Source organism: Colossoma macropomum, unplaced genomic scaffold, assembly GCF_904425465.1.
Source record: "Colossoma macropomum unplaced genomic scaffold, Colossoma_macropomum, whole genome shotgun sequence".
Lineage (NCBI taxonomy): Eukaryota > Metazoa > Chordata > Actinopteri > Characiformes > Serrasalmidae > Colossoma > Colossoma macropomum.
Genome location: NW_023494800.1, coordinates 16318490 through 16331873, shown reverse-complemented (window position 1 = coordinate 16331873; position 13384 = coordinate 16318490). Strand labels below are relative to the sequence as shown.

The 13384-nt window shown below is 37.7% G+C and overlaps 1 protein-coding gene across 3 annotated transcripts in view; it reads right to left on the bottom strand.

The window, feature by feature from the left end:
• Positions 1-10941, bottom strand: part of cadm1a (cell adhesion molecule 1a) — a 319800-nt gene extending 308859 nt beyond the window's left edge. For all 3 annotated transcript variants that reach the window (XM_036589139.1, XM_036589141.1, XM_036589140.1), the window contains exon 1: positions 10832-10941. In XM_036589139.1, coding sequence (XP_036445032.1) covers positions 10832-10904 — 73 coding nt within the window. In that variant the 5' untranslated portion in view covers positions 10905-10941. The remainder of the gene's footprint in view (positions 1-10831) is intronic.
• Between the last annotated feature and the right edge of the window lie 2443 nt (positions 10942-13384).

The following is a 13384-nucleotide window of genomic DNA, read 5'->3' as shown; positions in this document are numbered from 1 at the left end:
CCAGCACTCCCTCTGCCCTCCAGCTCTACACTAAAAATAAATGACATCGCACCATTGCTAGTTTTAATCAGTTTAATCTCATCGATGTTACCTAATTAATGCATGTTCCTGAGTTAGCTGTAAGTTTCGCTTGATAATTATTTGTTTGGTCAAACTAACACTGTTGAGTGAAACTCAATATCTTTCCCACTGGTTCCTGTCACCGGCCTTACTTACCCTTACTGAGTCGTCTTTCTCACTGGACTAACTTCTGTTATATGTGCATTATACTGATCATCCATGATTTACCACCTAGTCCTGTGGTTACTGGCTGTGAGAGTAAGTTACTGTCTACCCTGAGTGTGTTTCTATGGTTAGTGGGTAGTACAGTAGTGCTCATATCTTTCTTTTTTTGTATTTTTATTCCCTTGAGGTCCACATTATTCCGTTTGCATGGGTTTGTGTAATAATAATAGTCATAATTCATGTTTACATGACCATTTTCCAACCTCACTTTATTCCTTAGAATTGAGGAAGCTGTTTTTGTTACCATGCCTTAGAGTGAGATATGTAAATGACCTTTTCTGATCTCACAACTGGGATAAAATGTCAGTGTTAGTGGATGTAGCTTAATTGTTGCAGGCTGAAAAGAGGGTTGTACCTTAATACGTTTTGTCTTAATGACCTCACAAACACAGTCAATTCAATATTGTCCATGTTTGCCGCTTAATTTCCATATGTAGATCAAATGAACTGCTCATTTTGAAACTTTAACACCACATGCTTTTACATACTACATCAAACTCTTTTATTCCATCAAGTTGAGGTACACTGGGTTTTTTTTAAGATATGGTCCCTTTAAATGCATAACATGTAATTTCATTAGCTGAACATCACTATTTTTAAGTTGAATGTAGGAGTAGTACATAAAAATGATCTTGGATGGGTTTCCCTAAAAGCATCTTAGTACAACAATGATTCTTAAATGGAGCGAGCATCATACTGAACACCCTCTCTTCCAGTTAACTTCCAGTTAACACTAAGACCTGAATAAGGTCCAGTTAATTAGAATTCATGCAAATCACTTTTGTGTGATTTATGTGAATTAGGCAAGTACATATCACTCAATCTTGCAAGTGACTTCACACAGTTGCGTGTAACCACATGACATAACATTTCTTGATTCAAGATGATTTTTTTGAGTGTGGGGTCATTAGTAAGCTGAACAACATTATTACATTTATAGCATTTGGCAGACACTCTTATCCAGAGCGACTTAGAGCACAAATAGCCGAAGGTAGGATGAGCCTTCCCCAAGGACTCTTACTGGTATAGCATAGGGTGCTTGCCCAGGCGGGGGATCAATGGTATTACCCACTACACCATACCAACAACATGGTTACAGTCATTATTTTTTTTCATTTCAATTTTGGTCAAGACATCATGAGAACTCCAAGTGATCCCAGTATCGTGAACCTATTATAATTAAATCATGGATTGAGAATATCATTGCACACCCAGCAAACGAAAGGTTTACATTTTTATTACTATTTTAATTCAAGAGAACGATGAATGCAGAAACATAATGTGTTTTCATAAGGATAAATTAACAAATTAAGGAAAATACAACGCAGAGTACAATTCTTTAAGGGTTCTTTACCAAGACATTGGTTACATATTGAACTTAAACATCTCAAAGAACCATTTTAAAGCCTCATAGAACCGCACGTGTGCTTCCAAGATTACAGCAGGTAATTTTCTAACCATAAATCAGCTTTTGAGTCACCATGGTTCATAGAAATGCGTAATGCGTCTCTAATCGTTAAATGTAATCCTAACATGTCTCTGATAACACCACAACACAAGAAGCATAACCCCTCGAGGGCATACGGTGGACTCACATATCAAAACTTGGCGGCTATTTTTAATCTCTTGTTGACCTGAGGGGTAACATTTTTAGAACACTGAATTTATTGCGATGCTGTTTAGATGAGCAGCAAAGAACATCCATGTGAGCTTACCGCACTGCGTTCTGACAGACACTGAGAGATTACAGCATGACCTATTTCGGTTTATCAAGAACATTTCCATCATTTGATTCAAGCTAGGTTGGGACAAACCAGGGCAAAAGTCTGCCCTCATTCTTTATCACGTAAGGATTATTTCTTTTTACTTTCAGTCTTCAAGAGAAACTTGGAGCCACATTCACAATGAAAATCAGAGTAGCAGCACTGATATAGGAACAAAGTACCTCCATTAAGCCCCTATATTCTACAACCCTTTTCCAAAAAAGTTGGGATGCTGTGCAGAATAAAAATGGAATGCAATGATGTGCAAATCATTTAAACTCTAATATTTAGTTGAAAGTTGTATAAATACAAGATATCACATGCTGAAAACGAGAAAGTTTATTGCTTTTTGAAAAATATATGCCCATTTTGAATTTGATGCCAGCAACACACTTTCATAAAGTTGGGACAGGGGCATGTTTACCATGGTGTTGCATCACCTCTTTTAACAACACTCTGTAAGCGTTTGGAAACTGAGGAGACCAATTGCTGTAATTTTCCTATTCTTGCTTGATACAGGATTTCAGCTGCTCAAAAGTTCAGGGTCTCATTTGTCCTAGTTTTCGTTTCATAATGAGCCAAATGTTTTCAGTGGGTAACAGATCTGGACCGCAGCCAGGCCAGTTTAGCACCCAAACTCTTTTACTACAGACCCATGCTGTTGCAGAATGTGCAGAATGTGCTTTGACATTGTCTTGCTGAAATAATCGAGGCCTTTCCTGAAAAACACGTCATCTGGATTGCAGCATATGCTCCAAAACCCATATATATGTATATATATGTATATTGTTCAGCGTTAACGGTGCCTTCACAGATGTGAAAGTCACTCATGCCATGAGCAATAATGCACCCCATACCATCACAGATGCTGACTTCTGAATTGTGTGCTGATAACAAGCTGGATGTGGCCCCTCTCCTCTGTAGCTTGGAGGGCGAGGCATCCACGATTTCCAAAAAGAATTTCAAAATTTGATTTGTCGGACAACAGGACAATTTTCCACTTTGTCTCAGTCCACCTTAAATGAACTCGGGCCCAGAGAAGGCGGCAGCGAACAGATACCTGACACCAGTATCGGTATTGATGCGTCCCTAATTATACCCCAAAAATTTTACTTTTGTTGGATTACATAAAGACTTTAATCCATCAAAACTAGAGCTGGGCAATATGACTATATGTATCATTATTCTGATAAATTATGTTACAATACAATACAATATGCTTTTCTGAACATATCATGAATATCGTCATACTTGTAGAACACTGACCAACTGCCTGTTTCTTAATAAAGAGAGCAAAATTAGTCCTGTTTAACTGAATTTAGTGTAACACAGTATGCAAAAAATCTCTATTCAGTTTTTGATGGTATTCTTTAAAATTTTGCAATGCTGTAGTTCCTTTTTTCTGTGTTCCAACTAATCAGATGTCTGAAAAAATAAATATTGTGACATTGTGTATCATGAAAATTTGACAATTTCAAAGGGTGCAATTTTCAACTCACAAGACCAGCAATTTTTATTACAGCCTACATTATCAACAATTCATCAACAAGTTGTAAGTGGTGAAATTTAACCTAATTGCATGGAGCTTGTGAGCTGCCTGTAGATGAGTTATACCGGTCAGAAGCAAACAAAACACCCTGTGAATACCCAAATACCACTAACTGGAAGTCAGGCACACTTTGTTCAGATTTTCATTAATATATAGAAAACAATGGCAGTTTAAATTGCAGGCACAGTATTTGTCAGAATAAGTGCAATTAAATACTATTCTCAAATCTTTCAGGCCTTCTTGATACTGGAAAACCAAAACTCTGACAAACCCAGTAACACTGATCCAAAAATAGCTCAGAAGGCTCATGTACAGTTGATACGAATAAGCTTAAGTTAATATCCGCAATGGGTATAGCATGATTGGAGAATCATCTATTATTGCACGCTTACATTGTATATCCCAAATGTGTCATCATCTGTAATCTGATCAGTTTTAATTCCCTGTCAGCATCCTATTGTCAAAAAAATCAAGGGCTATTAAGAGGTACTCACTCTACCCTATATCCACTATGCATCCTTGGCTACCTTGGAAGGTAGTTCAACAAGTCTTTACCATGAGGACTAACATATTTCTCTAAGGAGTCTTTTATGGCCACTGACAACTGCTTGAGGCCAAATTTTAATACCAGATGCAAATGTGGTCTGATGCAACAAGAACAGCAAACTGCAATATATCCAATTATCCAACAAACACGATAAGCCCAAAAGCAGGCTCATGAGGCGCTTCTGAATACACTATAATGAATGGACTGCAAACGCTAAAGATTGAGTGCACATTTACCTCGTTCTCTGTATAGATTCTTCTGGCTTTAAGCAGCTAAAACAAACAGCACAATGAAAGGAAAACTCACACAAAGGAAGGCAGTCTAACCTCTAATTCGTTTAAAGTCTTCAATGTTTCCAATAACCTGCATCCACAGATTTATCTGCCTGTTTATTTGCATGACATTATAATACCCACAACTACATTCACCCACAATGTCTTTAACACAGTTCTGTGAACCTAGAACATTTTACTTTTTCAGTTAATTTGTCTTCTAATGCAGTACAAGAAAAAAAATCTGTTTATTTGCTTGTGTTTGTTAACCTGTTAGTGGATCCATGTTTAACCAGTCCAAAGATAAATGCACACATTTCCAAACAGCTTGGCTTTGAGATAACACATTCTCTTCTGATAGCAAGCAAAGCTGAACCAATTGGTGACCATACAATCATGATTATAAAAGCAGTGAGAGATGTGATTCAAAAAACTATTTTGTTTCATGATTATTCTTAAGTTTTTTTTTCTTTTTCATCTTCCTGACTTGTTTTCAACTGAAAATACTCAACAGATTCTCACCATAACATATTTTCCACTTCTAACAACTTCAAACATTTTAACAACCCTGTGGCATCAACATTTATGTTATTATTTATGGCTTTTATTATTTCCAATTCACTTTGGCTTTTGAAGTCTAAAAGGTAAACACATTGTGTTTAACTTAAATTGCACGTGTTAATATATGCTTTCTTAAATATGACCAACAAAGCTTTTGTCCATCAGGGAATGGAAAAAAACACTTCAGAGGAAAATCAGTTCCTCAAACATTGCAGAGCTGTGTGCAAAATGTCATCACCCTATCATCACTGTCTGGACAAAACCTCAGATCTCCAAAATGATAACTTTAGAGGAAAAGGAGAAACATACTTATTTTTGAATGGAAGTAAATGGAACCAGAAGATTTTTCTAAGTAATTATGGACCATTTCTATTCATCCATTCAATATGAAATTTTAATACATTTTAGCCTAAAGAGCAGCCAGCATTTTCAAATTCAGTGAAAAATTCAGTCTAAAAAATGGAAATACAAGGTTTTGTCCCAACAGCAACAACACACCGTATTTTCACTGGATTTAGAAGCATTTTATTGGAGCAGGTATTTGTATGTTTCCTTCAAAAAGTTATACCTATTCTATTACACAGCACAAAGTGAACTAAAATACAAATGACATTAATGCAAAGGCAAATAAAGTGAGAAAATTTCCAATGACTGTTATAATTTTATTCAATGACACATAATACATAATAGTTTTGCAGGTGCTTTATTGCAATATTTTAAAAATAATGATGAATTGTTCCACCTCTAGCCAAGCTAATAGAGTTTAACACACTTTTAATCACAGCTGTTTGTGTGAATAACATGTATGATCTTCGTCTCATGATTTGCTCAGCCCTAACAGGGATAAAAAAAATATATATCTATTTTAAATTACAAGCAAGGATTAAACTTAACACATAAAGCATCTATGGGGCTGAACAGTTTTTAAAGGTAATGCTAATGCCTCCTTGTAATCTCCATTTAATGAGAATTTACTCAGTGTGAACAGCGATATGAAGTACAGTAAACTGCATCATCATGCTCAAGCTGCTCTCCAGCTAAAGACGTAGGTGGGGGGTTGTGCTGTTGCTGCATTTCAGAATTCAATTCCTCAGTTCATTAACTACCTGCAGAACAGATTTAAACCATCCGTTAATAAGATGGTTCCAATTTCCAGCAAGCGTCAAGGTGCATTCTGGTAATGACTGATCATGTTTACTTGTAAATAGGTGAAGTGCAAATGACTTCTATTTAAATGGCTCACTGATTGAAATAAATGTGGCATTTTAAGCCTCAATCCATCAAGTTTCCTAATCTGGCAGAAAGTGACCATTACAGATAATAAAATATTGATTGACACTTGAGACACTGACATGCTTTCACTCATTCATTCTTCCAGTATTAGCGCAATACGGCATAGTTGAGTCTTACAGCACTTTCTACCACCGCACAGCGTCCCTAATTTTTCTGCAGTAGTTTCCTGACTAATGGTACGGAACAGATACATGCATGAGAAAGAACCTAATGGACTCTTTTACTCAGCCAACAGGCATCCCAATTCACTTCACAAGTTTTTCTACTGAAAAAGCTGCAGTGTTTCTGTGCAAAAAAAAGCTCTTTTTGAATAAATGGAGATCAAACACTCCAAATACTGGCGTGAAATTAATTTTAGAGGCCACTGAGGTCTCTTTAGAAAATAATTCTAATTCTGCCAAGATACATCTTTATTCCAGCAATGTGGATGGTGGACATAATGAGCAGCTTTTGTCTTTGTCAGTGGCAGAGTGCACTTAAGTCCTCACTATCCAATTTCATGTTTTTTTCCCTTACAATGTGTGTCAGAAATGCAGCTTTTTCCACAAAGATCTGACTGCCTAATCCAACATCTATCTACTGCGCTACTGCTTTCATAATTTTTCTTTTATACTTGTGAAAAAGGGTATTTTTCAGAAAGGTTATTCAACAAACACGACTGCTGCAGAAAACCAAAGAAATAGCACAACATTCAAATCTAAAGGAGTGTGTCACTCATGTGTTTACCACGAACGCACTGTAGAGAATAAAATATAATCAAAAACAACAACAGTCATATGTTTAACCACAGCTGAGATGGAAATAAATAAAAAGGATCTCGTCTCCTCTTTTTTTTTCCTAGAGTAAAGCAACCAATCAATAGCAAGGCTGGCATGATAGACTCCAGCCGCAATCCTCTAAATATTCTTATGTGGATTAGCTGCTCCCCCAGCCATTTTCATTTTCACTCTGTAAGGTATTAGTCTGACAGCCAAGTGGAGCAAAACAAATACTACACACTTCAAAGGGGAGGAAATGTCTAATAACAGCAACCTGCTCAAACTATTTCTTTTCATTTGCCTTCTGAACATGTGCTGTGCTGCACGCCTTAAATAAGATGTCCTTTGTACACAAGGGCCCAGTTTACTGGATAAAGATTAGGCCTAGTCCTGACGAAGAGAGCTTTTTCCACTGAGAATCCCCATTGACCATGTATTTTAATCCAACAGTGGTCTTAATCTGTGTCCAGAAATCTGGCTCTGCATCTCAGATGAGCACATTCCTCAGTCACCAATGCAATCTGAGCTCCTGAAATACGGAGCTAGAGCTATTGTCAACGAAGAGCCGTTACACATAAAGGTCTCTGTCTTTCATATGCAAAGATTCTTAAGGAGACCACCATGGGAGGATGAAACAATGCTTAAGGCCTCAGTACAACAGACACACAGGACTCAGTTCCGAGGCCTAAGATATTAAAAAGCCTGAGGGGGCAGCCCGAGACAAATTTCGGCAAATGTAACCCAAGCTTTGAGAGTCAATGTTAACAAATGTGTGAATGTGGTAAGTAAATCAGCCAGGTTTAATATGCTAAGGCTCTAAATCCTTTATTTCTCTCTCCACAGCTGATTCCCTGGAGCAAAAGCAAACCAACTAATGGTCTTTTAACTGCCTGTGATGTCTGTTCCCAATCGGGACACTGTCTCCATGAAATCACAAACTACTCCCAAGAACTAATGTAATAGCTGCTCGACTGCTGCTAAACAAACAGGAAACACACACACCACAATACATATAATTTTGACTAAATATGGCCCTGTTACCATGTTATTAAAATAGTTTTGGTACCCATAATAACACTGTAACAGGTAGTGCTGTGTGATATTGTCAAAAATTAAATATCACAATATTTCCCAAATAAATGATGGTATCATATGACTTAAGTTAGCATTGATAAAGTTAGCCATAATGAACCAACTGTTCCTGAGATTATTTAATTATTCCTGCTCTATGCTAAAACAATGTCTAGCAAATCTAGGATAGCTTGTTGTGATTGGATGGTTTTTAGAGATGCAAGGCATCAGCAGATACTTGCTTAAAAAGCTAAATTTGTGTGGCATTGGACAGATGTTTAGAATTGATAAGATTTGATACTTCAAATCAATATTTGATGCCACCTTTATTGTACTCCAGAGGAGCAGAAAATTTAGGCCACATTGAGTTACTATTCTAAAATATCTGAATTTCCTTGAAAAACGCTTGACATTTCTCTGCAATGCTAATTCAGGTAGATGTAGTCCCAATTTCTACATTTCTAAATGTTTATGTTCGACATCTGCAGAAATGTACATGAACAATTTCCGATATCAGACATCCCATGTGTGCATCTCTAACTGTTCTATCCTTTTTTGCTTGTAATATTACACCAAATAGGAACCTTATGCAGTACAATGCCACTATTTCATGAAAAAACAGTGTAACTTATGATAAAATGTTCATCTATCAACACCTTTAAGACTGAAAATCAATATGTCGTCTTAATATCACGGTATATATATGTATATATGTATGTATATATATATATATATATATATATATATATATATATATATATATATATATACCGGTTTCTAATGGTGAGCGATATATACATATATATATATATATATATTATATATATATATATATATATATATATCGCTCACCATTAGAAACTGGACCACACACAGATTTCCAACACAGGGTAAATAAAACCAAACCACTGACTCTGAAATGACATGTGAAACTTATTTATTAGAACAAATATGAACTGAGGAGAACCGAAAGCCTCCACATTACCTTGACACTTCAAAACTCCTCAGAAACAACAGCTGAGGTATTAGCAGCTTAGCTAGGCTCCAGCTCCGGGCCAAGGCCGGCTTTAACGAGCCTGTGGAAGCGCACAGCCGACAGAGGCAGCTTTTTGGAGGGAAACAGAGCCACAGATCCGCTATATCTTTTCTACCTTGTGAGTTTTATCGTGTGTTTAACCGCATAGCCACTGTCAATACGAGCCCTGGGTGCCTGTTAACCCGCTCTTAACCTCTTTTGTCTTGAGGTAAAGATCTTCCTCACAGATTGGACTCTCTCACAACAAAGCCAACAGCTCTCAGATAAACGGCGGCTCAGACGAACCCTGCTCTCCTTTGAATGACCGCACTGAGGTCCAAAACACACAGACACTCGGTCTGAAATACACAATCGACTTGTTGCCCTGTTTAGAAGACTACAGAGATCTCCTCTATCTCCCCTGTTTGGTAAAACAAGGTTAACTGCACTACTCCCTACTAAACCATTCATTTTCTCCCAGCTGTGTTCCTCTCATGCTGCCGTCCTGCTGCCAGCGACAAGCACGAAGCTACTCGAGTTTTCCGTTCCACCTTAAATGTACAGGCGCCAGAACGGAACTGCTGCACCATTTAAGGTGGACCGGAAAATTCAGCGAATAAGAAGGCAACTTCAGCCTCGTGCGACACGCTGCAATGGCCAAAGCAGAGGAGCGCGACACATTACCGGACTGTAATAAGTCTCTTTCTGCTTCCGTGGTTTTCCATCACAGTGTAGGTGTGCGGACATGCTGCACATGAGGAACTAGTCGGCTAACTTAATTCGGTGTTTTGAAAAAGCGCTGGGAGCTTTAGGAGAGGAGAGGAAGCATGAATGGTCGCAGTAATGCACAACCCGAGAGCAGCAGCACTACGAGTGGCATTCAACACATTCATAATGCTGCGAAATCTGAAATAATGCAGCCAGCGTGAGCGGAGCCCCCAGCCAGATTTCAGGAAACTTTATTTTGCACAAGGAATCGTTAGACAGTCGTGCAGAGAGGATCGTGCACAGTTTCACTGAACACCCACACGGCCAGCTCCAACAACACAACAACAAAGTAGCTGCGGCGAATCGCGGTCCGTTTCGGACACTTTTTACAGCCGCACACTTTCAGTTTTTGCTGGCTACAGGGAAGAGATGCCGCATAGCACAGCCGTCTCAGCGAGTGTGTGTACGAGGATTACCAACGAGTCTGTCATCCATCATCCAAAGCAAATCACATCAGCTCCCAGACTCACCGGCAGTGATTCAGCCCGCATCGCCATTCACAAACTGCTGTATTTATCGGACAGTGAGTGAATGGTCGGGGCTTTCTGCTGATGAATAAAGTAAAGAAGCCCCACTGCGAGCACTCAGACTCGCACAGCACTCTTTCTCCCACTTCTGCTTTAGGCTACCAGCTCCGCGGGCTAAAGTGGCTCATAGGCAAAAGCTGAGAAATAAAACATCTGCGGATGTCATCTGAAGTCAACAAGAGAAGCAGTGGAGTGAGAAATCCGCCTCGCTTTCGTGTGCACCAGCAACTTTGCCAGCCATTAACATTTTCGCCAACTCTTACTTTTCCCCCCTCATCACCATCCATATGGCGTAGCGTATCCAGCACTGGCGCGCTAGAGCTCAGTTAGTTTTTACGCCCCCCTCGCTGTTGCTCGTTCCGGAGATTTTTCCCCCTCCTGTAAACGCGGGAGCTGAAGTGTTAGTCTGAATTGTGTCCTACCTTTAAGAACAGCTGCCGCAATCGTGAGTAAAAACAGAAGGGCTGCGAGAGATCCGTTGGCCGCGTTCGCCATGTTGGACACCTGCTTTCTTTCTGACGATGCGAGTTGTAGCTACTTCACCTAGAGAGAGAGAGAGAGAGAGAGAGAGAGAGAGAGAGAGAGCGCCGCGTAATGACATGCAAAGAAAGGGAGGGAGAAACGAACAACCAGACATTCATAAAAAATCAGAGGCTAGTTTTATAACCAAACAAAGGTTTTTAAAAACATATTTACTCCTCTCTTCAGTCTGATCGGATGATTTAATACACAAATACATATTAGAAAAACAGACATACCATATAACAAGGACAAAACACAAAGTAGCAATTATATATATGTTGTATATGTGTGTACACATTGTGTGTGTGTGTGTGTGTGTGTATGTATATATATATATATATATATATATATATATATATATATATATATACACACACACACACACACACACACACACACACACACACGAATGAGTGTGGCATCAATAACCTGACTTGAATCAAAATAATATTAACAGACGTTTTTAACAGATATTAACAGAAAGTTTTGGAAAGGTGTGATTATATTCTTTTATCCTAATGGATGTCATTATTTACTCAAAATCTCTATTATTTCCCAAATATTTTCGTTGTCTTTTCCCCGTTCAGCTTCAATGTTGGTCTTCAGATGAAAACAATACTGGAAAGGCGTTAAAGAGGGAGACACAGCGCCCCTAGTGGTGGTGCCCCAACATGCTTTTCTGTCTCTGCTTTTGACTTTAATACTCACATATCTGTCCTCACATATTTTCACCTACATTCCCTAAAACATAGAAAATATGATTAATCTTTCTTTAGTACAATTATATAATGTAAGTGCCTGTGTTCTATCATTTCAGCTCCATTGCTAGGAATATTCACAGTTACATATTTTAATAGTAAGCCTACTAATAAAAAGCTCATATTCTAGAGGAATGATGTCCAAGTTTTTCTATGTCTGAACTTACATAATTCAGCTGTCGAAGAGCTTGATAATTAGCAGATTCATTGGTATTATAAAATAAGGGATACAGTGGAAGACATACATTAGTGCTGAAGTTTAAGATGAATTCACGGGGAAAGGAATGGTGCCATTTAAAAAGAAAAAGGCCTAAGTATAGAAACCAACAACCAAATCAACAGTCTGACATTTAATCATGTAAAAGATGTTCCTGTAAATGAGGAAGCACTGCTGCCAGTTATTGATTTGCATTGGCTGGCTCTGTTTAATGATTCAAGTACTTTTTCTTAACTTTAAACATGTAAAAAAAAAGTACCTACTCTGCACGTACACCCCCTGAAAATGTAAAACAAGGGACTTCTCATCAACATAATTATGTTGACTGTCTAATGTAAATTAATTGGGTGCTTTTTGAAATTGACTCGCAGTTGGAGCCAGGGTTGCAAATTGATAAGGTAATGCAGGTAGCTCTACCCTCGGTGGCTCATTATGCTAATTCACTATAGTGGCTCAAAGGGCAATTGCTTTGATTGTCTGGAGATGAAGAGAAATTAAAGAGATGTTTATACAAGTCTCAGCTACCAATTTTATACGCAATGCCAGTACCCAGCATTCAAGGTCTTATTTTTCAAGATAGACTTATCAATATTTTTTTCCAAATAACTTTTAAAGGGTAGCAGTCCTGGTAGTTATATGTAACTCAGTGACTTTGTAAAAATCAATTTCTATGTTCTACAATGATAAGCATGTGGATCAATAGGCCAGAAACAGAACTTAAAGCATGTGTCAGGCCTAGACTGAACAAGTGAAGTGAAAAGGGGAATCCCACCAAAAATACATTATAAATGCATCTTTAGTGTTAACTAACTCATACAAAGATTTTCACATGTTCAGACATGTTTTTGCTGCATTTACTGCTAAACATCAACCTTATTACATCACTCTGGGACTCTTTTATTATCTTTTGGTAACACCAGCTGTCCTTTATATATTTTCATATTTCATGACAAATGGATCAGTAGAAACGGTCAAAAATTACTAGGAAAAAAATTGCAGCAACGAACTAGAAAATGTATTGGACTAATACTGTGCAGTATTGATTGATTTCAATATTTTCTAAAATATATCATGGCATCAGATGATATTTAAGCACCTAGGAAATTACATACATTGCAATTAATTACATTTCTGTGTGCCAATACTTTTAAAACTAAATAACAACATTGCTGTGTGACACTGATACTTGTATACTGGCATAGACTACATATACAGTCAGCTTAGAAATAGTCCTTTTTGTAATGGACTAAATGCAGATAAAAGCTTTTAATTCTGAAACTCTTTAAGTTTAGAATTATATGGTTCTATCTGCAAATAAACCCACATTAGAATGGAAACTTAACCACACTGTTCACACTGTATTATCATAAATACTTAAAATACATGAAATGAAAATAACTTTACAGTTTCATAATAATTTTGTCCTCAGATATTTACAGGTTTCATGAGCAATATCAGTATCATGAGCATGTTGATTA